This window comes from Ranitomeya variabilis, chromosome 5 (assembly GCF_051348905.1).
Source record: "Ranitomeya variabilis isolate aRanVar5 chromosome 5, aRanVar5.hap1, whole genome shotgun sequence".
Classification (NCBI taxonomy): Eukaryota; Metazoa; Chordata; class Amphibia; order Anura; family Dendrobatidae; genus Ranitomeya; species Ranitomeya variabilis.
Genome location: NC_135236.1, coordinates 268034944 through 268060354, shown reverse-complemented (window position 1 = coordinate 268060354; position 25411 = coordinate 268034944). Strand labels below are relative to the sequence as shown.

Sequence of the window (25411 nt, the reverse complement as noted above, 5' to 3'; positions counted from 1 at the left end):
CTGCAGGGGGTTGAATACTACTTGTAGGCACTGTATACAGTATATATATATATATATATACCGCATCCGGGTATTCTAGAATATGTATGTACGTCGCGCTTAGCACAGCCACATAGTATATAACACAGCCAGCCACGTAGTATGTAGCACAGCCACGTAGTATATAACACAGACAGCCACGTAGTATATAGCAGCCAGATAGTATATAACACAGCTCACACAGTATATAATACTGCCCATGTAGTATATAGTAGTCAGGCAGTATATAGCACAGCCCACGTAGTATATAGCAGTGTGGGCACCATATCCCTGTTAAAAGAATAAAATAAAGTTATATACTCACCCTTCGGCATCCAACGAAGCTGTCCCAATGCGCGCAATGCTGCTGCCAGCTTCCGTTTCCAGTGATGCATTGCGAAATTACCCAGATGACTTAGCGGTCTCGCGAGACCGCTAAGTCATCTGGGTAATTTCGCAATGCATCACTGGGAACGGAACCTGGCGGCAGGATCGCGCGCATCGGTGGACGTCGGAAGGTGAGAATAGCACAATTTATTTTTTTTAAATTATTTTTAACATTATATCTTTTTACTATTGATGCTAGTCAATAGTAAAAAGTTGGTCCAGGATTGGGAGACACACTGGCACATTGGGAGGGGAGTAGGGAGTGGGCTCTGACTGGAGGAGAGTAGGGAGGGGCCAATTCACGGCCGGACTAAGCCTTTCGCTGATTGGTCGCGGCCTGCCGGACACGACCAATCAGCGACAAAGGATTTCTGTTACAGACAGACAGAGACAAACAGACAGAAGTACCCCTTAGACAATTATATAGATAGATGATGTTCAGATTAGAGGACTGTGAGGGCCATTGTAAAACCTTTTAGCTTGCGACTTTTGAGGTAGTCTATTGTGGAGTTTGACGTGTGCTTAGGATCATTATCCATTTGTAGAAGCCATCCTATTTTTAACTTCAGTTTTTTTTTACAGATGGTGTAATGTTTGCATCAAGAATTTGACATTTATTTGACTCCATTCTTCCCTCTACCCATGAAATGTTCCCCATGTCATTTTCTGCAACAGCCCAAAGCATGATGGATCCACCCTGATGCTTAACCCCTTCCCGACAGGTGCTGTACTGCTCTGCGGGAGATGCGTTCCCGCAAACAGTACTACTAGTACCGTGCACCGATTCTGCGGCCTCACTCTGAGTGCCACAGCAATCAAGTGCGGGTGTCAGCTGTATGCGACAGCTGACATCCCGCAGCAACGCCCACAATCAGTGCTAGCACCGATTATGGGCATTGAACCCTTTTGATGCCACTGTCAGTAGTGACAACAGAGGAGCATCCTGCAGGGAGGGGGCTCCCTGCGCCCTTCCATCAGGTCAACCTTTGATAACCTCTTTGATGTCACCGCTCATCACAGAAGCTGTGCTTGCAACACCTCATTGATGTTTTCAGCCTGGATGGTGGCATCATGCCAATGTTCGGGTTGTAAACCAGGTATCACATAGATGGATTACAGCATGGGACAGTGGCTTTGGCCAGGTAAGGGATAAGCTTGTTTTATTATTTTTTTTTTTACAGGGGACAACTGCTTCAATGGATTAGGTGTAAGGGGAGTATAATTGGTTTATATTTTTAAATAAATGTGTAAAACGGTGTTGATTTTTATTTGAAATAAAGGATTTTGTTCTTGTGTGTTCTTTTCTAAACTTACTATGGGGCTAGTAATGGGGGCGTCCTATAGATACCTCACCATTACTAACCCCTTGGCTTGATGTTAACTGACAATGCAAGGCTGACATCAAGCCCACAAATATTACACCACTTGCCACCGCACCAGGGCAAGTGGGAAGCGTGAGACTATGGATGCACTATTTCTGGCGTGGCTAAGGGCTGATGTTGGTAGCCAGGGGTGAGGGGCAATATCCATGACTCCTTCCTAGGCTATTAACATCAACCTGCAGCTGTCTGTCTAGCCTTTGCTGGTTTGAATTTATAGGAGGAGCAAACTGTATTGCTTCTTCCTAGGCACGGTACAGGTCACACTGATGACACACATGTCCTCGGTGTGCAGCACACATTTTGATTGGGCTACGCAAGAAACCTGACATGTCTGTGGGTTTTTCACACAGGGACAACAGCCCTTATGAGATTCAGGCAGTATCACAAATATTTACATCCAGGCACCTTATAGGTGACATCCTCTTTGATTCAAGTCGTTCCCATCCCTTTTGTAGTACAGATGCCATGCTGAGATTTCAGCGTCTCTGCAGATTGCCCTTTTAGTCTTCAGCAGTACTTCCCAACACTGTATCATTATTCTGCCCTATAAGTAGCTCCCATGTTGTGCCCCTAAATAATTGCCCCTCACTGTGCTCCTTGCACAAAATGTCTCACACACACACACACACACACACACACACACACTGCCCCTCTATACAGGTCCTTCTCAAAAAATTAGCATATAGTGTTAAATTTCATTATTTACCATAATGTAATGATTACAATTAAACTTTCATATACTATAGATTCATTATCCACCAACTGAAATTTGTCAGGTCTTTTATTGTTTTAATACTGATGATTTTGGCATACAACTCCTGATAACCCAAAAAACCTGTCTCAATAAATTAGCATATCAAGAAAAGGTTCTCTAAATGACCTATTACCCTAATCTTCTGAATCAACTAATTAACTCTAAGGCCATGTGCACACGTTCAGGATTTTTAGCGTTTTTTTCGCTATAAAAACGTGATAAAAACGCGAAAAAAACGCTAACATATGCCTCCTATTATTTACAAGGTATTCCGCATTTTTTGTGCAAATAGCGGAAAAAAAAGCAACATGTTCATTAAAAATGCGGAATTGCAGGGATTCCGCACACCTAGGAGTCCATTGATCTGCTTACATCCCGCACGGGGCTGTGCACACCATGCGGGAAGTAAGCAGATTATGTGCGGTTGGTACCCAGGGTGGAGGAGAGGAGACTCTCCTCCACGCACTGGGCACCATATAACTGGTCAAAAAATAAGAAATAAAATAAAAAATAGTCCTATACTCACCCTCGATGTCCCGCGCAGTGTTCCCGCCTCACCGCTGCACGCTGCCGTTCGGTTCTCATAGCTGGTGTGCGGCGAAGGACCTTGCCGATGACGTCACTGTCCTGTGATTGGTCGTGAGCGGTCATGTGACGTCACGGAAGGCCCTGTGCGCACAGACCAGCTATAGGAAGACGAACGGACGCCGCTTATGAGATGTCTGGGTGAGTATAAGCATTTTTTTATTTTTTTTATTATTTTTAAACATTCTATCTTTTACTATAGATGCTGCATAAGCTGCATCTATAGTAAAAAGTTGGTCACACTTGTCAAACAGTATGTTTGACAAGTGTGACCAACTTGTCAGTCAGTTTTCCAAGCGATGCTACAGATCGCTTGGAAAACTTTAGCATTCTGCAAGCTAATTACGCTTGCAGAATGCTAAAAAAACGCAAAAAAAACGGAAAAAAAAAATGCGGATTTCTTGCAGAAAATTTCCGGTTTTCTTCAGGAAATTTCTGCAAGAAATCCGCAACGTGTGCACATGGCCTAAACACATGCAAAAGATACCTGAGGCTTTTAAAAACTCCCTGCCTGGTTCATTACTCAAAACCCCCATCATGGGTAAGACTAGCGACCTGACAGATGTCAAGAAGGCCATCATTGACACCCTCAAGCAAGAGGGTAAGACCCAGAAAGAAATTTCTCAACAAATAGGCTGTTCCCAGAGTGCTGTATCAAGGCACCTCAATGGTAAGTCTGTTGGAAGGAAACAATGTGGCAGAAAACGCTGTACAACGAGAAGAGGTGACCGGACCCTGAGGAAGATTGTGGAGAAGGACCGATTCCAGACCTTGGGGAACCTGAGGAAGCAGTGGACTAAGTCTGGTGTGGAAACATCCAGAGCCACCGTGCACAGGCGTGTGCAGGAAATGGGCTACAGAGAAGCAGCACTGGACTGTTGCTAAGTGGTCCCAAGTACTTTTTTCTGATGAAAGCAAATTTTGCATGTCATTCGGAAATCAAGGTGCCAGAGTCTGGAGGAAGACTGGGGAGAAGGAAATGCCAAAATGCCTGAAGTCCAGCGTCAAGTACCCACAGTCAGTGATGGTGTGGGGTGCCATGTCAGCTGCTGGTGTTGGTCCACTGTGTTTCATCAAGGGCAGGGTCAATGCAGCTAGCTATCAGGAGATTTTGGAGCACTTCATGCTTCCATCGGCTGAAATGCTTTATGGAGATGAAGATTTCATTTTTCAGCACGACCTGGCACCTGCTCACAGTGCCAAAACCACTGGTAAATGGTTTACTGACCATGGTATTACTGTGCTCAATTGGCCTGCCAACTCTCCTGACCTGAACCCCATAGAGAATCTGTGGGATATTGTGAAGAGAAAGTTGAGAGACGCAAGACCCAACACTCTGGATGAGCTTAAGGCCGCTATTGAAGCATCCTGGGCCTCCATAACATCTCAGCAGTGTCACAGGCTGATTGCCTCCATGCCACGCCGCATTGAAGCAGTCATTTCTGCCAAAGGATTCCCGACCAAGTATTGAGTGCATAACTGAACATTATTATTTGATGGTTTTTTTGTTTGGTATTAAAAAACACTTTTATTTGATTGGTCGGGTGAAATATGCTAATTTATTGAGACAGGTTTTTTGGGTTATCAGGAGTTGTATGCCAAAATCATCAGTATTAAAACAATAAAAGACCTGACAAATTTCAGTTGGTGGATAATGAATCTATAATATATGAAAGTTTAATTGTAATCATTACATTATGGTAAATAATGAAATTTAACACTATATGCAAATTTTTTGAGAAGGACCTGTATAATGTACCCCCCAAACTGCACCTTTCCATTATATCTCCTCCCACCATACAATAAGTTCAAATTTGCACATAGTCAACAGCAAAATACAGTATGCGTGTGGCTAAGCTTTCACCAAATCTGATCCACGTGCCGAAGAACCTTTCAGCACAGAAATACACCTGTAGCATACATTTTAAAATCTGCCAATTTCTATGGTTTATTTTCCTGCTGTCCTTTTTTAGTAACACCTAGTATTAGTAAATAACTCTTTTTAAAGGGAATCTGTCAGCATTTTTTGCTATGTAATCTGATATCAGCACGATGTAGGGGCTGACAGGCTGATTACAGCAATTTGATATTTACTAGGCTGTGCATTGCTGTTTCAATAAAAAACAGGATTTTTGGTTGCTTACCGTAAAATCTGTTTCTCGGAGCCTTCATTGGGGTGCACAGGAAACCATGGGTGTATGCTGCTGCCACTAGGAGGCTGACACTATGCAAATAAAAAAAGTTAGCTCCTCCTCTGCAGTGTACACCCCACCGATAGGAAGTAGGATATTCAGTTAGTGAGAAAGCAGTAGGAGAAGCAACATGTAAAAGAGAAAGAAAACTCAAACTGTAACAATATAACACAATAAACAGCTGTTCAACTTGGGAGGGTGCTGTGTCCCCCAATGAAGGCTCTGAGAAACAGATTTTATGGTAAGCAACCAAAAATCCTGTTTTTTCTATCGCTTCATTGGGGGACACAGGAAACCATGGGGCCTCCCAAAGCAGCCCCTGGGTTGGGAACAGCAGTCAACTCCAATAAGGTCGGAGGAACTCACCACCGTCGCCTGCAAGGTCTTCCTACCTAAGCCGGCATACGCCGAAGCCAGGCATGGTAGTTTCGCAAATGTGGAGGACCGATCATCGGTCTGTAGAGGTGCAAGGCGGAGGCCCTATGTGCACCGCTGGGAGGTGCCCACTGCCCGGGTTGAGTGTGCCTTAAACCTGGAAGGAGGAGCTCTGCTCTGACCTGGTAAATCTTAACATTGCTGACCGGATTTAGCGATCACACGTTGACCTGGAGGCTGGAGGGCCTCTGTAAGTCGAGCCCGTATACCGAAAAAGGGGGGAGAAGCCACCTTAGCTGGATAGATGCACGTCGCCCTGGCCAGATAGCCTGATGAGAGAAAGCTACGAAGGATGAGTCTGAGCCGGACGAAAGGAAGGGAATCAACAATGATGGACAGAGCCATGGAGAACCTTGGCAAGGTAAGGGAAGAGCACTGAACCTGTGATCCACAGAATGTACAAAACTGCTGCCACAGACTCTGGGAGTGGTTGAGAGCCCAAAGGGAAAGCTATAAAATGAAAATAGACCCGCCCCTCGCAAAAATGCAGGAATCTCCGATGTCCTGAAGAAAGGAGGACCTGAATAAAGGCTTCACAAAAACTCGTCATTGGATCCAGGCCTGGAGCAGCATTCTACACTGGACAATGCTTGCGCAGTTTTCCTGTCCGAGGTGGGAGAACTTGTTCATGCCACGGTCGAAAATAAAATCCCGGAGCTGCTCGAGGTTTTATCCAGTGTCGGTAAGAAAGAAGAGGTAAGTACTGACACAAATAGGATGCTCTGGTATTGAGGTAGTTCAAAGGCCCCTAGGATAGTGCAGTGAATAATCATGAGTCAAGGTATTATATGGGCTCTGACTCCGTAAGAGACAGCCAGAACATATAATACTGTAAATCATTTATGATAGGAGTAACGCACTGGATAGTGCAGATATCCTGAGGACAGCACTGTAAACTGACCTACTGGATAGTTAGTGGTAGCCCGAATAATCAGATTTGGAAAGGCCCCTGGGGAGCAACACGCAATTAGGGCCTAGTGCGTGGCTGAAGAAAAACAGCAACCAGCCTGTACCGGACACCAGCGTGTCCGACCTACGTGAAAGTGGACTGGCCACTTATGCTGCCGCAGAGATCCACCTTGTGGTACATGGTAAATCTTCTGTTTAGCTGTTAATATACCACAGATGTTATTGACCATGAAACACGCCGCAGAAGGTGTGCCTCTGACTCACCTGAAAGCGGATTGTAACCGCTGCGGCAGCCAATCAGAAGTGATTAATCCGGGCACCTCTGAGTGGTGACTAGAGGGGAGCCTAGGCAGATGCTGCAAAAGACCCTGAAGAACGTGATAGAGGGTGCTTCTGACTCACCTGACTCTGGGGCAGAAGAGCAGGACCAATGCAGCAATCGACCTCGGGCACGTCTAAGCCACTGGAAAGACGGCAGGTATCGACTAATGTGTCTGGAAGATGACATTTAAAACCTGGATACCGGACAGAGTACTGCTGCAATCGAACGGGAGGAACGTGAAGGAGAGTGCATCTGACTTACCTGAATACAGTACAGAAATGTGCCTCCACATCCTGGAAAGATTGGATGTCCAGAATTCCTGTGTTGTGTGACATCCGCGTCTCCTCAAACCGACAGGCTCTGGTGGGCGACGGAGGCAGGACCAGGTCCAGATCACCTGAACACGCTTCTGTGTTAGGGGCTGGGGTCCTGCCAAGTAGACGTATGAGGATACGGGGTGGCAGTACACACCAAACTCATAGTCTCTGCAAGGGAGTACATTAGTGACTGTTCACACTGTATCCCTCCGTGGTACCTGAAAAGGAACGACGCACACGGAGGTAGATATGGGTCTAATAAAAGACCCTTGTCCACCTCCTACTGACACTAAGCTAAACTGAATATCCTACTTCCTGTCGGTGGTGTGTACACTGCGGATGAAGAGCTAACTTTTTTATCTGTATAGTGTCAGCCTCCTAGTGGCAGCAGCATACACCCATGGTTTCCTGTGTCCCCCAATGAAGCGATACAGAAATCATTTTTATCCGCAGGAGATTATCACTACAGGACTAGGTGTCTCATGCCTCCTAGTCAACTGCTCAGTGTGCCCTGCCCCAACCACTGATTAGCAAGTTTCTGTCAATGTACAGTGTACACAAAAAGCTGTCAATCAGTGCTGTGGACTAGGTTACACAAGGCCCAGCATTCTGTGCACTGCTAGATCTGCAACAGAGAAAACAGCGATTGTATAAAAATGACGGCATGCAGAGCAGCAAGTGACACATTGCTGGAATCAGGGTCTCAGCCCATGCATCATGCTGCGTTCAGATTACATAGCAAAGAAATGGTGACAGATTCCCTTTAACAGACTGCTACTTTAAAGGGAACCTGTCATCCCAGATGTATCCTAAAAGATGAGAAAAAGAGGTTATATTATACTCACCCAGGGGCGGTCACAGTCCGGCGCCTCCTGTCTTCATCAGATGAAATCCTCTTCTGGTCTTCACGCTGCGGCTCTGGCGCAGGCGCAGGCGTACTTTGCCTGCCCTGTTGAGGGCAGAGCAAAGTAATGCAGTGCGCAGGCGCCGGACCTCTCTGACCTTTTTCCGGCGCCTGCGCACTGCAGTACTTTGCTCTGCCCTCAACAGGGCAGACAAAGTACGCCGGAGCCGCAGCGTGAAGACCAGAAGAGGACGACATCCTATGAAGATGGGAGGCCCCGACTGGACCATGACGCCCATAGGATCGGACCACAGCGGGACCGCCCCTGGGTGAGTATAATCTAACCTCTTTTTCTCATCTTTTAGGTTACATCGGGGCTTATCTACAGCATTCCAGAATGCTGTAGATAAGCCCATGATGCCAGTGGGCTTAGCTCACCGTCGATTTTGGGGGAGACAGGTTCCCTTTAACCCCTTAGATGCTGCTGTCAATAATGACTACTATATAATCGTCTAATTCTGTTTGTCTGTAACGGAAATCCCGCGTCGCTGATTGGTCGCCACATAGTTCACTCACGTTTACTGAGCAAGTTCTGTCAGTCACAGTGCCATGCAGTTCAGTCACGTTTACAGAACAAGTTCTGTCAGTCACAGTGCCATGGAGTTCAGTCACGTTTACTGAGCAAGTTCTGTCAGTCACAGTGCCATGCAGTTCAGTCACGTTTACTGAGCAAGTTCTGTCAGTCACAGTGCCATGCAGTTCAGTCACGTTTATGGAACAAGTTCTGTCAGTCACAGTGCGACATAGAACTTGTTCAGTAAACGTGAGTGAACTATGTCGCACTGTGACTGACAGAACTTGTTCCATAAACGTGACTGAACTGCATGGCACTGTGACTGACAGAACTTGCTCAGTAAACGTGACAACTACGTGGCACTGTGACTGACAGAACTTGTTCAGTAAACATGAGTGAACTGTCAGTCACAGTGCCACGTAGTTGTCACGTTTACTGAGCAAGTTCTGTCAGTCACAGTGCCATGCAGTTCAGTCACGTTTATGGAACAAGTTCTGTCAGTCACAGTGCGACAAAGTTCACTCACGTTTACTGAACAAGTTCTATGTCGCACTGTGACTGACAGAACTTGTTCCGTAAACGTGACTGAACTGCGTGGCACTGTGACTGACAGAACTTGCTCAGTAAACGTGACTGAACTGCATGGCACTGTGACTGACAGAACTTGCTCAGTAAACGTGACTGAACTCCATGGCACTGTGACTGACAGAACTTGTTCCGTAAACGTGACTGAACTGCATGGCACTGTGACTGACAGAACTTGTTCAGTAAACATGAGTGAACTGTCAGTCACAGTGCCACGTAGTTGTCACGTTTACTGAACAAGTTCTGTCAGTCACAGTGTAGTTCAGTCACGTTTATTGGACAAGTAATTAAACATAAAACATATGGACCTAAATTTACCATTATCATAAAGTATAATGTGTCACGAAAAAAAACAATCTCAAAATCACTGGAATTTGTTGAAGCATTCCAGAGTTATTACCACACAAAGAGACACTGGTCAGATTTTTAATATTTGGCTCTGTCACTAAGGGGTTAAGAAAAAAAAAACATGCAATATTTTTTTGGAATAAGTTAGTGAATTATTTTTTTTAATTGAATAATCTTGGACATATGACTGTGTAAGAAAACCAGGTAGCTAGAGTTAAATCCTAGCACTATAGGTCCTGATTAGTGATGAGCGAGTATACTCGTTGCTCGGGTTTTCCCGAGCACACTCGGGTGGTCTCCGAGTGCTCGGAGATTTAGTTTTCATCGCCTAAGTTGCATGATTTATGGCTTCTAGCCAGACTGAATACATGTGAGGAATGCCTGTTTGTTAGGGAATTCCCACATGTATTCAGGCTGTCCAGCAGCCGCAAATCATACAGCTGAGGCGATGAAAACTAAATATTCGGAGATTACCTGAACATGCTCGGGAAAACCCAAGCAACGAGTATACTCGCTCATCACTAGTCCTGATTAGATGCTCCTGGATAGCTGTGGCTGGATCCAGGCCATGTGTTCACTAGTCAGTCAGCTGGGGGAGCGGAGCAGAGAGGGTTGTAAAGGAGCTGCAGAGGGACAAGTCAGAATATCTGTGGAAAAAAAAAAAAAAAAATCTACACAGACCGTGTGCACCAAACTGCAAGTATCACTGGTTTCTATGGACGATAGCTGTTTTGTGTAATGGAGCTGGGACTAGCTGAGCAGAGTATGAGTAGGGTCTTTATGGTTTAGCTAGTGCCTGAACAAGGCTAGGGATTTTATGGTTTTGTTTTGGTATTGTAGAACCAGTGGAAATAAACACTATTCCATGTGCGATATAAAAACCCTGTGGCTTCCTGTTCCACACAGCAACCCGAGAGCATGAACCCCTATAGCCCATACAATTGTGAGCGACAGCTTGTGGCTGGACTGTAAAATTTGTGGGGTTACATACATCACTTTGTCGCTATTCCATATGGCCTCATACTGAAAGTCGTAGTTACTCACCGATAACGGTGTTTCTCAGAGCCCATGACAGCACTACCAGAGAGATGGAGTCCGCCCTTCAGGGACAGGAAACCCTACAGGATAAAAGGGCGGTACCTCTCTCCTGCCTCAGTTTTGTTTACAGAGCATCAGAGGTCCTCCAGGTTAGTGACAACAAGAAATACACATTTTTAGCAAAATACTTATGAAGATTACACCGTGTCTAAATCAAACACACACTTTGTATAAGGTGCTCACCGCACACGTGATAAGGGGGGGAATAAGCAGGTGCTGTCATGGGCTCTGAGAAACACCGTTATCGGTGAGTAACTACGACTTTCTCAGTCGCCCATGACAGCACTACCAGAGAGAATTGCAGAGATTATTGCTTTAGGGCGGGACCACAGCCTGTAAGACCCTTCTTCCGAAGGTTAAGTCCGACGAAGAGGCTAAGTCTAAGCGATAGTGCCTAAAGAAGGTTGAAGGTGTTGACCAGGTGGCCGCTTTACAGATTTTATCTATTGGTACCTCCGACCTTTCGGCCCAGGAGGTCGCCATAGCCCTTGTAGAGTGTGCCTTGAGTCCTTCAGGAACTGCATTTCCCGTGGACGAGTATGCCAAGGCTATCGCATCAGTGACCCAACGAGCTATAGTGCTTTTTGAGGCTTTGAGTCCTTTCCTAGGCCCCTGAAAACAGATAAAAAGACTGCCTTCCTTCCTACACTGACGGGAGGATTCTAGGTAGTGTATTAGACACCTTCTCACATCTAAGGTGTGGAATTTTTCCTCTTTCTGATTTTTGGGGTTTGGGCAGAAGGACGGAAGGATTATTTCCTGGGATCTATGGAAATTGGAAGCTATTTTGGGTAGATAAGCCGGATCTGTCCTCAACACTACCCTATCCTCCATGATTTGTGTGAAGGGAGGGTTTGCAGATAGAGCCTGAAGGTCACTAATCCTACGGGCAGATGTTAGGGCTGTAAGAAGGGCCATTTTAAGGGATAAGACTTTAAGTGGTATTGAATCTATGGGTTCGAATGGGGGTTCTGTCATAGCCGAAAGAACTAAGTTTAAGTCCCAAGATGGAGGGCTTCTGATTTTTATTGGCCTAGAACGTGCCGCGGCTTTAATAAACCTTGCTACCCATGGATTAGTGGCAACACTATGATTGTATAACGCCCCTAAGGCCGCTACTTGCACCTTTAGGGTGCTTACCGAGAGGCCCATATCCAAGCCCTTCTGTAGGAACTCTAATATTTTATTTATTGGAACCCCATCTTGTAATGTTACACCTGAGGTGGACAAGAACTTTTTCCAAGTTTTACCATAGATTCTAGTTGTTATTGTTTTCCTACTTTTTAATAATGTGGACACTACCTTATCTGAGAAGCCCTTTGCCCTTAGCAGTGACCTCTCAAGTTCCACGCTGTCAAATGTAGATTTGCCGACTGAGGGTGGAACACCGGCCCCTGTGATAAGAGGTCTGGAAGATCCGGGAGGATCCAGGGATCTGTGACCGATAGGATTCTCAGCCAAGAAAACCAGGCTCTTTTGGGCCAGAACGGGGCTATTAGAATGATTCTCGCCCTGTCCTGTCTTATCTTCCGTAGGACTGCCGGTATCAGTATATAAGGGGGAAAGGCATATGTCAGACCGTGAGTCCAGGGAATCGAGAATGCATCCAGAGCTCGGGGGTTCCCTTTGTGGTCTAGAGAACAAAACTGTTTTACTTTCCTGTTCTCTAGGCTGGCGAAAAGGTCTATTGCTGGTACCCCCCAGATTTTTGTGATCTGATCGAAGACCCTCTGGTTCAGAGCCCATTCCCCCTGTTTCAGCTGGGTACGGCTTAGGAAGTCTGCCTTTCTGTTCACTACGCCTCTTATGTGTAATGCCGAGAGGGATAGGAAGTGATGTTCCGCTAAGGTGAAGATTTGGGAAGTAGTATCCATCAGGGCTCGTGATCTGGTTCCCCCCTGGTGGTTCAGGTAGGCCACAACTACTTGATTGTCCGAGAAGACCCGGACATGCTGTCCCCGTAGTTTGGGAAGAAAAACTGACAGAGCGTGGCTTACTGCGCAAAGTTCTTTTTGGTTTGAGGATACCTGGTATTCTCGATCTGTCCAGACCCCCTGAGTAACACTGTTTCCCAGGTGAGCTCCCCACCCTGTGGGACTGGCGTCCGTAGTGACTATTCGATGTGTATCTATCACCCACGGAACTCCCTTTGACAGATTGTTGGAATCTAGCCACCAGTCTAGGGAACGAATAGTGTCTGAACTTAGAGTCATACGACCTTCTAGGTGTCCCTTCAGTGTAAGCTGATTTTTTAGGACGTCCCACTGGAGGTCTCTTGTGTGGATCTGAGCCCACTGTACTGCCGGGAGACAGGCCGAAAGGGACCCCAGCAGTGACATCGCTCCTCTCAGGGTCATATGAGGATTTGAGCGAGCTGCGGACACAATGCTTAGTATTTTTTGTATCTTTGGGTCTGGAAGGCGACATTCCTGCAGAACCGAGTCCAAAGTTAGGCCCAAAAACTCTTGTACCATGGTCGGTTCTAGTTTTGATTTCTGGAGATTTAGGAGCCAACCTAACTCCGTTAGAGTTTTTATCACTCTGGCGCACTGTTGGCGACAATGTTGGGCTGTATCGCTGACAATCAGGAAGTCGTCTAGGTAGGGTATTATAATAACGTCCTCCTCCCTTATATGGGCCATCATTTCTGCTACCACCTTGGTAAAAATACGGGGTGCTATTGAAATGCCAAACGGGAGGGCCTTGTACTGATATTCTCTCACTACTCCCTCCATGACCACTGCTAGTCTGAGGAATTTCTGTGAGTTTTTGTGGATGGGGACGTGATAGTACGCGTCGCTGAGATCCAACACTACCATGAAACAATTTGGAAATAGGTTTTTTATTGTGGACCTTATCGATTCCATTTTGAAAGTTTGATTCTTTACATAGCTGTTCAACTTCCGGAGATTTATTATTGTGCGGAACGAGCCGTCCGGCTTTGGAATCAGGAATAATGGGGAAAAAAATCCTTTCCCTCTTTCCGATGATGGAACTTCTTGGATCACGTCTTTGGATATCAGTTTTGAGATCTCTAGTTCCAAGGCCTGTCGATGCCGCCCTGAAGGTTTCAATGGGGTGACCACATAGTGTTGGGGGGGGAGGGTAGTAAAGTTTAATTGAAGGCCCATTTCTATTAGATTTAGAATCCAGGAACTGGAGGAGATTTTTTCCCAGGCCGGAAGGTATTGAGACAGTCTCCCTCCCACCCTGGGTGAGGTGTCATTTAGGGGTTTTTTTATTTCTGGGGGAGTTGCCAAAGAGGAAGCCTCTGTCTCTATTTCTCCCCTCCTCCCACCTGTTCTGTTCTCTAGGGGGGCGTCTGCGGAAAAATTTTCTGTTCCGAAAGGGCCGTCTGGGATATGGTGCGGCCAAGTTAGGGAATCCTTTCTTCTTATCTCCAGCCTTTTGTAAAATGTCATCTAGAGTCTCGCCAAACAGAAATTTTCCCTCACATGGGATTGAGCAAAGTTTTTGTTTTGTTTGTAGATCGCCTGGCCAATTTTTTAGCCACAGCGTTCTACGCGCCGCGTTAGACAGGGCTGCCGATTTTGAAGTCAGCTTAATGGAATCCGCCGAAGAGTCAGCCAAGAAGGCTGCCGCCCCTCTAATCATGGGAATCGATTCAATTATCTTTTGTCGGGATACTCCATCCCTTAACTGTTTCTCCAGATTGTCCAACCAAATCATCAGAGATCTGGAAGTACATGCTCCCGCTATGGCGGGCCTTAAACATCCCCCTGCTGACTCCCAGGCTCCTTTTAGGAAGGTGTCGGCTCTTTTATCAAGGGGGTCTTTTAGCGTACCCATGTCCTCAAAGGGGAGCGCAAATTTCTTTGACGCCTTAGCGACTGCCACGTCTAGTTTAGGGGCTTTATCCCATGCTATAGAGTCATCTTCCGCAAAAGGATATTTCCTTTTAAGGGAGGGTACGGATGAATTTTTCCTTTCTGGCTTCTCCCACTCCTTTTTAATCAGGGCTTGCACGTTTTCATTAAGTGGAAAAACTCGGCGTTTTTTCTGGCCCAGGCCGCCAAACATAATGTCCTGTACTGTTTTGTCAGGACGTGGGTCTATAACCCCCATTGTAGATCTTACAGTTTTTACCAGGGCATCAATTTCATCTAAGGGGAAGCAGTGGCGGCCTCCACTCTCAGTGTCTGAGGAGGAGGAGGAACCTTTCTTGTCTGACACATCCTCATCAGAACTAGAAGGATCAGAGTGAGACAGGGGGACAGGTGATCTCTCCTTAACCCCTTCCCCTTTAAGGGATTTAAACGCTGTTTCTACCTCCGATCTAATTACCGAACGTAATTCGGAGGCAAAACTGGGGGTTTCTTCACAGAGGACTTGACCTATACAGGAACCGCATAGTTTTTTATCCCAGCTCTGTGCTAGGGGTTCTCCACATAAGGGGCAGTCTCTATGTTTGGTTTTTTCCGTTTTTTTTCTTGCCTAAAAAACAAACGGAAAAGGGGGACCCAAATTATTTAGTGAACTTTCACGAAGATCACTCACCCATCTTGCGCAGCTACAAGTACCAGTTCTGGAGGAGGCACGGGATCTTGAATGAGACCCGAAGTAGAAGGTGCCGGCTGGCTGGATATATTGGAGGCTTTACTCTGCGGCGTAGAATGGCTCCTGGAACGGGAACTTCGGGTGCCTGCAGAGGTCCTTCCGCTCGCCTTACGCTGGTGGTGACGCTGTTGTTGCTGCACCGGTGGCTGTAAGGGCTGCGCTGACTGGAGCTGCTCATCGCTGTCCGCCATAATGGGACTGTATGCAGCGACGAGCGCTCTCACAGCTGTGGCTTTTGAAAGGCGCGCCGGTCACCCCTCCTCCAGGCTGCGTCGCAGGGAAGCGCTGGTCCCCAGTGCGCATGCGCGCTCCCCGGGACCCGGAAGTAGACATCTATATCCGGTGCGGCGGCCATCTTGGTGCTCTCACACACACCAGGCCCCGCTCCGGACCAGGCCTCTCAGCAGAGGCACGCCGGGTCCCTAAGGCTCCTACCCCGCTCCGGGGAGGCAGCGGCGCTTCCCTCCGCTCGCTCTGCAGCCCCATCGGACCCAGAAGCGGCGGCGTCGGACACCGAGTCCGCGGTGACAGGGGCCTCCCCGCCGTCATACCCCCACTGGTCGGCTCCGGATACAGGTACCGATCCTGAGGGTTCGCCTGTCAGGGACAGGAAACAAAAAACTGAGGCAGGAGAGAGGTACCGCCCTTTTATCCTGTAGGGTTTCCTGTCCCTGAAGGGCGGACTCCATCTCTCTGGTAGTGCTGTCATGGGCGACTGAGAATGACAGGTTTACGGCTAGACAACTACAGAATGTAAAATACATATTGAGAGCGCAAGCTTGGAAAGGGCAAGAATCCTAAGCAGCCAGTTCTAGGTTCAAATATGTATTACTTTGTTATATGTACAGATCCTAAACATTAAAAAATTTAGGTTATCCAAAGGCGAACTTGTATAAAAGATATACTGTAGTTTGGGGAGCAAAGTAAAGATAAGTTTGGATTCAGTTCTTAGCAATCTGTGACCCTGAAATGGGCTTCCTATAACAAAGTCATGTATTAGGAATAGGATCACTAACAAGTTCCTGACTATATTACAGATCATCATTAATTGCATTAATAGGATGACGGTTCATGGCAATGATCCACTATAGTAACAGAAAAAAAAACTCATCACAACACATTACTCAGACAGCTAGATGTTAGCATTGGTTTAATAAAGTTGTGATATTTATGATCTATTTAATTGCTGCCAATAAAAAAAAAGTATAAGAATTTTATACAGTGTTTGATGTCATGTGCGTATTTATGTAGAGAATTAAGTACAAATTTCCTAGGAGCAGCAGCTATTCCATTGGATGGACGGACTATTTTTTCTTCAGCAATTCAGTCATTTCTGGGACTGCCTGCAAAAAAACAAACACACAGTTAATGATAATATATAACCCCAGTACACAGGTCATCTGGTCTGATAAAAAAAATCTGTGTGGACCATGGCAGAACCTCTGTTTGTTGGAGGGTAAGAAACAATCAGACTGTATAGTTGAAAGTCAGCAGCTTTCAGACACAAATAATTTATTTTAAAAATAAATACTACGCTTTATAATTTAACTTTGCAATTTCTTTATTTCTTAATTTAGAAAAAAAAATGGTTCTGGAAGACAAAGTTTAAAAAATAAAAAAAATAAAAAATAAAATAAAAATCGGACCACCAAATCTATAAAATTAGATTGGACAAAAACACTGGTTTAAAATGGTATTCTGGCTCTGCTCACTTCCACATCAGAAGGTGCGAGAGGACGGTGACAACAGAATTGTGCAAGGTTGTGTGTGCGTGTTGGGCCGCTTTTGTGCACCTGTGATTCTTGGGTGCAGATACCGGCAGACTGCCCCTTCGATATCTAGAAGTGAAGTCACCAGACCTGCTCATCTTCCGATATGGAGTGAGTGAAGCAAGGATAACACTTTAATGGGTAAAGGACTAAATTAGGACAGTACTTTAATCCAATACTCAGTTCAATTATACAGGAAGGCATTGCACATACTTGGATAGATGTCAATTGGTTGCATGGTCTAACCTTTACTTTAGCCACATGTGTAAATATGAGTAGTGTGTAGAAGGGTGGTCCTCAATGAAAACAAATCTTTAATTATTTACAATATCTGTTTCCATTGGGTGGAATTAATGGGCTCCTACAAAATTTATGGAGGAAACAGCGTACATGTTGTACACTTTAAGTGAGTGTGGCTTGGATCCTGCCAGCAGGCGACAGTTCAGGAGCCGCATTAAGTGCTGGCACTGCCACCTGCTGTTCCCAGTAGAGCACAGAAATGCCTATAAGGCAAGCAATAGGGGCTGAGAGGCTGGAAGCAATGTCAAGGACCAGTCAGACATTGCTGATATTATATAGACAAACTGGTTGTATTAAGTTATGTGCAGATACATATAAAAGATATAATAGTTTACTTAGGACCTTTACACATGTGAAGCATAACTATACATGGCCCAATGAAACACATTACATCAATCTGAAAGAGACTGGTCCCAATTTATCACTTGCTGAGTTTTTTGCAAGTCACTTTTCTATTTCTGTCACATTGAATTCATTGAACTTTTTGTGCAATTTTTTTCAAAATGGTACTTATGGTTCTTTAATTATGCGCAAAATAAAAAAAAAAGCTCTTTATTTTTGTCTTTAACCTTATTTGTTGCATTGTCCACCAAAATGTTACAACATTTGTGAATAATTCAGACTAAGGCTATGTGCACATGATTCGGATTTGCTGTGGATCCGCAGCGGATTTTTCCGCGCAGAAATGCTGCAGATCCGCACTGTGATGTACAGTATAATGTTATTCAATTGCAAAAAAAAAAAAAAAAGCTGTGCAGATGGTGCAGAAAAATACGCGCAGAAACGCTGCAGATTCTGCCAGGAGAAGCGGATTTTGTACAAAAAATTCTGCACCTCTTTTCCTACGTGTGTACATACCCTTAGACTAAGTAAAAAAAAAAGCGCAAATGCCATAATGAATCAGGCTCTATGGTCACATGATGGAATTTATGTACAGAAAAAAACCTGACAAATTTGCAAAAGAATGAAGTATGATATGATATGTTGGGGACCAGCATGCAGGTTTGTCACATTCAGTGGGGGTAATGTGCTTTGAAAAATGACCTGGCACTTGTTTTTTTCTTTAAACACAGGTATAAAATCTGTGCAGAAAGATCTCTCAGATGTTTGAACAATAGGGGACATTTGCCATTTAAATCTAAAGGATGCAAAATTCACATGGATTTTAGAACACGAACCTAAAATCATCATAGGGTCAAACCGTAGGTAAACCAATAAAACACCCTGTATGTACAAGATAGTTTACCTTAAATAAATCAGCCACCAAGCCATAATCTGACACCTGGAATATCGGAGCCTCTGGATCTTTGTTTATGGCCACAATGGTCTGAAGGCAGAAAAACAAATAAGATTCCCATTAAGAAAATAAAAAGTGACAATGTCGATAGGTCTGGGTTTCACAGTGGGAACGCTTCTATTGTAAGAAGTCCCTGAACCCCACCCTTCTACATCCTGCTAGCTACAGTGCTCGTTGTCAGTGGTAAGGTACCAGGGCATTCATGCGCACTCCAAGTTCTATGGGACTTCATAAGACATCACGACACCTCACAAAATACCTCCAGATAAGCACCAAACTGGTAGTGTGGTTTAGTGCAGGGAAGTGCTCTAGGCGTGCGCATCTGCGCTTTTGAGCACTTCAGCTGGGGAATGATATCACTCCCAGCGCCATCCCCAGTAATAATGATTGGCTAGCTGGCTAAATGTGCTTTTGGCTGGCTAAGGCCCCTTTCACACATCAGTTTTTTGCCCTCAGTCACAATCCGTTGGCTCGACGGATCCGTCGCAGATTGTGAAAAACTGAAGCAACGGATCCGTTTTTTTGGATGATCCGACTAGCGGATCTTGCAAATTGGATCGGAGCATGCTCAGTTAAAAAAAAAAAACGGAATCCATCGCTATAGGCTTCCATTCTAGCAAACGACGGACGGCGACAGTCGTCGCTGTCCGTTTTTCGACGAACACAAACGTTGCTTTGTCCGTTGTGTGCAGCCGCCGGACAAACAATTTTCGATGGATCCGGCGAACGGATGAAACGTGAGGCAATCCGTCGCTAATACAAGTCTATGAGAAAAAAAACGTATCCGTCGGCATCAGTCGCCGGATCCGTTTTTTTTCTAAATTTGACGGATTGCGACTGATGGCAAAAAACTGATGTGTGAAAGGGGCCTAAGCCATCAATCATATCAGATAACAAAGATGGGGAGAGGGTGGAACAAGCGCATAGGATTAGTTTACGGAGGGGGCAGTGTTGCATGATATCACAAGAAAGGTTATAAGTACGGTATGTGTGCTTGCTGCTCAGAATTCCTATCAGTCTCATTATCACTTGGGCAGCGAACAATGTCAACAAATGTACAATACTCTTATAGGGAGCAGGGACTGCAGCCGTCCTTAGTGACTGCTAAAAAAGTACCAGGGGATGCAGGCCTTGTTAACACTGCTGCGCTTAATCAGTGGAGGCATATTAAATAAGGACCAATATCCAATGTTTATGTAAATACTTAAGGAGATTAGCAAAAGGTTCTTATTCCTTCCAGACTGGCAGAGGATGATGGGGCAGAGGCTAGAGGTGGATGGAAAGTGCAGGAATAGCTTTACAGTTTCATTTGTCCTCTTAGGGTGCTCAGCAGCCTCCAGCCTTATGTGGAGAACTTGTGGTCATGTGACCATGATGTCACCACAGGTCCTGCTGCACTCCCAAACTGAATATGGCATTGGTCCGAGGGTGTACCAATCTTTTGCATGATTTTTATTCTTGGTACATTTTGGAGGTAAGCTTTTTGTACTGAGCTCAGTGTTTGGCTGTGACTCAACAGGGCAATATGCTTTTCAGAGTGGATACACTGCTCGCTCACTTTCAAGCTTAGAGAAAATTCTCCCAGGCTCTCACTATGTCTTTGTTTCTCATCGCCAGTACAGTTTCTGCTATTCCAAAGCAGTTGACACAGACTGACCGACCCCCCGGGCATCTACCCACCTGGGAAAATTACCAGTCCAGACTTGCAGAACACTACACGTTTTGCAAAGGAGGACCATTTTTCTGGTGTTCTCCCAAGGTAGGGGTCTCTACTGGTAAAGTCCTTAAAGCTATATCACTAAGTCTTCTCTAGAAAAGCAGCTTATTACTACACCAAAGTTGCAGCTAAGTGCAACACTTAATGGATCATGATCATTGTAATAGTGAAGAAAAATGAACACCTATAAAATGTCATTTTGTTCTTCTGACCTCTACAATGAAAGCTCATCAGAAAATAAAATATGAAAGAGTTGGCCTTGTGTACATGTATTTAAAGAAAAGTGAGGCTCCTCTTTAAAAAGGTTGCCCACTAATCAGAAAACCACTTCAATATTTTTATATTACAGTTGGAGAATAAAGTAACAGATTCTCCCCTCCTACATTAGCGACATTCCAACGCTCTGAGCACCAAGTCTCCCAGGGCTCGCGTGGCAATTATGCCATGTGAGTGCTGCAGCCAATCATCACAAGGAAGTGTGAGAAGTACAGCCCCGATTGTTATGATCATGCAGCCAGTGTCACGCGAGACCTGGATATCACTGAAATCACTTTAATGGCGTGGTGCAGGAGGAGAGTATCTGCTATTTTTATTTTACACTCTGGAATATAGATTTAAGGTTGTCTGAATAGTAGAATAATCCAGTAAACTACAGGTGATGACAGTATGAAGTAAGTATATATTAGATTACGGTACATTTTTTAACTTGAGCTATCACAAATAATAATCTAAGTAACTGTAGCAAGCCACTAGATGCATCGTAAACACTTACCTTACTGTCCTTCATCCCAGCCAAGTGCTGGATCGCTCCAGAGATCCCAACAGCAATATACAGTTCCTGCAAGTACAAAGAATCCATTCACTACTAATAAGATCATTACAAATGATACATTCGACCATCATTAACCCGTTACAAGTCCTACATGCATGAAAGGTGAAAATCCTTTGGAATACCAGTATGTAAAACTTGTCAGTGTCAGAACCGCATCTGATCCATTGATGACACAAGTTGGTAAAGCAGACAATGAGATAAGCATGGAGGGCACTACAACCACTTTTAGAACGCATTTTCCTAAAGTCATCATTGACTTTTCTTTCTTACCAGTTATTAAAAACTACAACTCCAACTTTAAAAGGTCATTGGTTTCAATAAACTTGGGCTCATCTGATGGCCAGTGCAATGGCCAACAATACTGCAAAATACACTTACTGAAAAGTACATTTCCAATACACCTCCACAAAAAAAGAAAAATCACTTCAAAGTCCAGTCATTAAGCATCTACCTTTTGGGTCTTGCCGTCGACTACTTTTTGTCAAGTGTAATTAGCTCTTGTATCAAGAAAGCCGAGATGGATTACATCAAATGGGGGCATGTTTTTGTTTCTTTGCGTCTGCTCCCTTTTCAATCGAACTGCATACAGGCTTAATAGAGAGATGGTATGGGAAGGCCAATGCATACTGGGGAGTGATGGTAAAAGAGCTCCAGCTCCTATAGTGCTGGCAGAATGCTGATAAGAATGAAGTGCCCATTCAAAAAGATTGGACGGTAAGCTATAAAGCATCAGAATCAGGATAGCTCCATGATATATTAGACTGGTATTTGCAACAAAAGCAGTGTTAACTGCACATTTTGAGGGATAGAACTGCAAAACCATTATTTACTCTGGTTTTGGATGCAACAACAGGTAAGCTTAAAACAAACTTTTTTTAGGGTATACAGAGTTACACAACAATCTAACCAATATGATAAGCTCCCCCCTACTGGTGGATGCAGGTGGTCAGAATTAACAAGCTATGCACTTCTACAAGGTTTTTAATGCCCAAATACATCTATGCTAAAGAAATAAAAAGCAACTTTGTGGAAAGCTTCATTGAGAAAATTTGTAGTTGTATCCAACTCACTTTTGTCTGCCCCATTCTCTCCCATTTCTAAGGCCGGTTTCACACGTCCTGATATTTCCGGTACCGGACAAAAACGGTACAGGAGATGTCAGTGTCCGTGTGTGTAATACGTGCGGCACATGTGTGGCAACTGTGTGCGGCATCAGTACCACATGGACGGGCACCAGGGAAGAAGCGCTACAGTAAGTGCTGTTCCCCAGAGCTGGGTGCTGAAAATGCTCTCATCATTCTCCCCTGCTCTGCTGGCGATCAGCGCGAGCAGGGGAGAATGATGAGTTATATTCAAGTGATAACAATAATGACAGCAGGCGGAAGCTGATAGGGCTATTACTCCTATCAGCCTACACATGCTGCCGCTAATAACAGTGACAGCAGGAGCGGCTGATGGGAATATTAATCATCCGCAGTCTGCGCTGTAAATAATTAAAAAAAAAAAGTGGAGCGAGTTCCCCTCTATTTTCTATATAGGCTACAACTCTCAGCTTCAGCAAGGCTGGTTATCAAGAATAGAGGGAGTACCCACGCTGTTTATGTTAATTATTTAAATAAAATAATTTAAAATGAACGGCGTGGGGTCCCCCCCATTTTTGACAACCTTGCTAAAGCCAACAGTTGGGGGCTGGTATTCTCAGGCTGGTAAGGGGCCGTTGATATAGACCCCCCAACCTAAAAATAGGTGCCAATTCTGGCGCTTTGCCCGGCTCTGTCTACTTGCCATGTAGTGGTTCATATAGGTGGGCTTGATGTCACCTTTGTATTCAGGTGACATCAAGCTCACGGCTTAGTAATGGAGAAGTGTCCAAAAGACACCTATCCATTACTAATCCCATAGTTACATGGTAAATAAAGACACAGCCAGAATAAAGTCTTTCATTAGAAATAAAACAAAACAGCTTTCCCATTTTTATTTAAGAAAAACAAAACAAAAACAGTTATACTCACCTAACGCCTAAATTTCCTGAAGCCCTCATCCCCTGTAATAAACCAAAAATAAAAAAACAACAATATCCATCACCTCTCTGACGTTCAATCCCATGCTGTAATCCATGACTGGAGGATAGTTTTTAACCTGTACTATGCCAAGATGCGACTGTCCAGGCTGAGAACCACTGGTGAATGAGCTGCTGCGAGCGCATCATCATTGCCCAGCGGTGACACCACCGAGGTTACCGCCGGTCAGTGACGCTATGTTCCCAGCAGGGCTGAACTGCGGTGACCATCAGCACCGTAGAAAAAGCCAATGATGAGGTCACCAGTACAAGTTCAGTGTCTTCACAGCTGATCACCATGAAAAATTCTCACAGTGATCTGCTGTGAAGACACTGAGCTTGAACTGCGGTGACCTCACTGGCTTTTTTTCCCACAGTTAATAAAGATTATTATTATTAAAGCAAACGTATTCCGCAGCGCTTTACAGTTTGCACACACTATCATTGCTGTCCCCGATGGGGCTCACAATCTAAATTCCCTATCAGTAGGTCTTTGGAATGTGGGAGGAAACCGGAGAACCCGGAGGAAACCCACGGAAACCATACAAACTCCTTGCGGATGTTGTCGTTGGTGGGATTTGAACCCAGGTCTCCAGTGCTGCAAGGCTGCAGTGCTAACCACTGAGCCACCGTGTTGCCCCTGCTTTAGCAAGGTTGGTGCCAAAAATGGGGGGGGACCCCACACAGTTTAAAAAAAAAACTAATTTAAATAATTAAAAATTACAGCGTGGGGACCCCTCTATTCTTGATTATCAGCCGTGCTAAAGCTGACAGATAAGTATTGCAGGCCCCTGCTGTGAGATTTGCCTGGCTGGTTATAGAAAATACTGGGGAACCACGATGGGTTTTCTGCAAAAGTCCCTGGCAGGGGTAGGGGGACCAGCTGGGTCAGGAGTTATGTATGGACCAGAGACTTCCTGTTTCTACATAGACAAGAAAAGATAAGAATTATCTGAGTAGAAGGAGAAAATGAGCAACTGTAAGTACACAGTGCTAGATAATATGATGGCAATACAGTAAGAGGATAAAAACTTTCATGTGAGCGCTTCTTTAAATAACCATGTCACCATTTATTAATAAATATTACCACCAGGATGTTTTTTTTAGTCTAAATCATAATATAATTATTATTTATTATTAAGCGCCATATTCCATGACGCTTTTTACAATAAAAATAAATAAAATAAACAAAAAGGAAATCCACATACAGAATACTCATCTGTCACATAAGATCTTACAATGAGTTCCCAGAGTTAACCAGGTAGAATAAAGCATGAAGCCACAATAAAGTTATATAAAATGGAGCAAGCCATAGGCACGGACCACTTCAGAGCATAAAAGTTTAAGTAGGTGAGAGGAGGAGGATGGACATCGGGTGGGAGTCATTTCTACTTTCTTATTAAGCCCTTTAAAAAGCTCTGGGCTGACAGCCTCTTTCATCCTGAATTATCCAGCTCAGCCTTTAAATGCAGGAGAACAACGTTCGCAAATTGATTCGCAGGTCCTTTGGGGCAGCTGGAAAAAAACATTAAATTGCTGTAAAATATTCATATGTCAGTGCATTTGGCTGAAAGCAGTTGATGTTCTGTTCCCTGGGGGTTAAACATAAAAGCAATTTGGCCAGCGTGTTCTGGATCCCCCTTTAATCCGTCTCATTAACTCTTGTACTGACAGAACAATTTGAGTTCACCTTCATTTAAAGAAAGCCAAGCCGAGAATCCACCAAAGGCCTGTGTGTGGGGGCATGTCTCACGTGCCTGTCTTTATAGTGGAATGGTTGGGCCACACAATGCTCATTTCCCTCTACTGTTACAGACTATTAGAGAATAATGCTGCTCCAGGTAAATATTTGACTTATGTTATACAGAATCTGTCAGTTTTGTTCTTTCAATCTTACAAACTATTCTCTATGCCGTTTTCAGTTTACTCAGTCAATAAGCTGATGTCTGAATTATTTAAATGAACTGTCACTCATCATGTTCACAGTCGCACAACAGGTAAGTGTGACATCACAAGATGCCAGTCCTGTCTGTCAGCCTGTAAAGGACACCTGTAATAGACGCTGTCTATTCCTGGAGGGACATGGACATTCATTAAAGGGAATCTGTC

General features: G+C 44.7%; 1 protein-coding gene across 2 annotated transcripts in view; it reads right to left on the bottom strand.

The window, feature by feature from the left end:
• Positions 1-16448: 16448 nt before the first annotated feature.
• ETFA (electron transfer flavoprotein subunit alpha) overlaps positions 16449-25411 on the bottom strand; it is a 50248-nt gene continuing 41285 nt past the window's right edge. For both annotated transcript variants that reach the window (XM_077264253.1, XM_077264254.1), the window contains exons 10-12: positions 21184-21249; positions 18644-18724; positions 16449-16671 (exon numbers count right to left, since the gene is read on the bottom strand). In XM_077264253.1, coding sequence (XP_077120368.1) covers positions 16633-16671; positions 18644-18724; positions 21184-21249 — 186 coding nt within the window. In that variant the 3' untranslated portion in view covers positions 16449-16632. The remainder of the gene's footprint in view (positions 16672-18643; positions 18725-21183; positions 21250-25411) is intronic.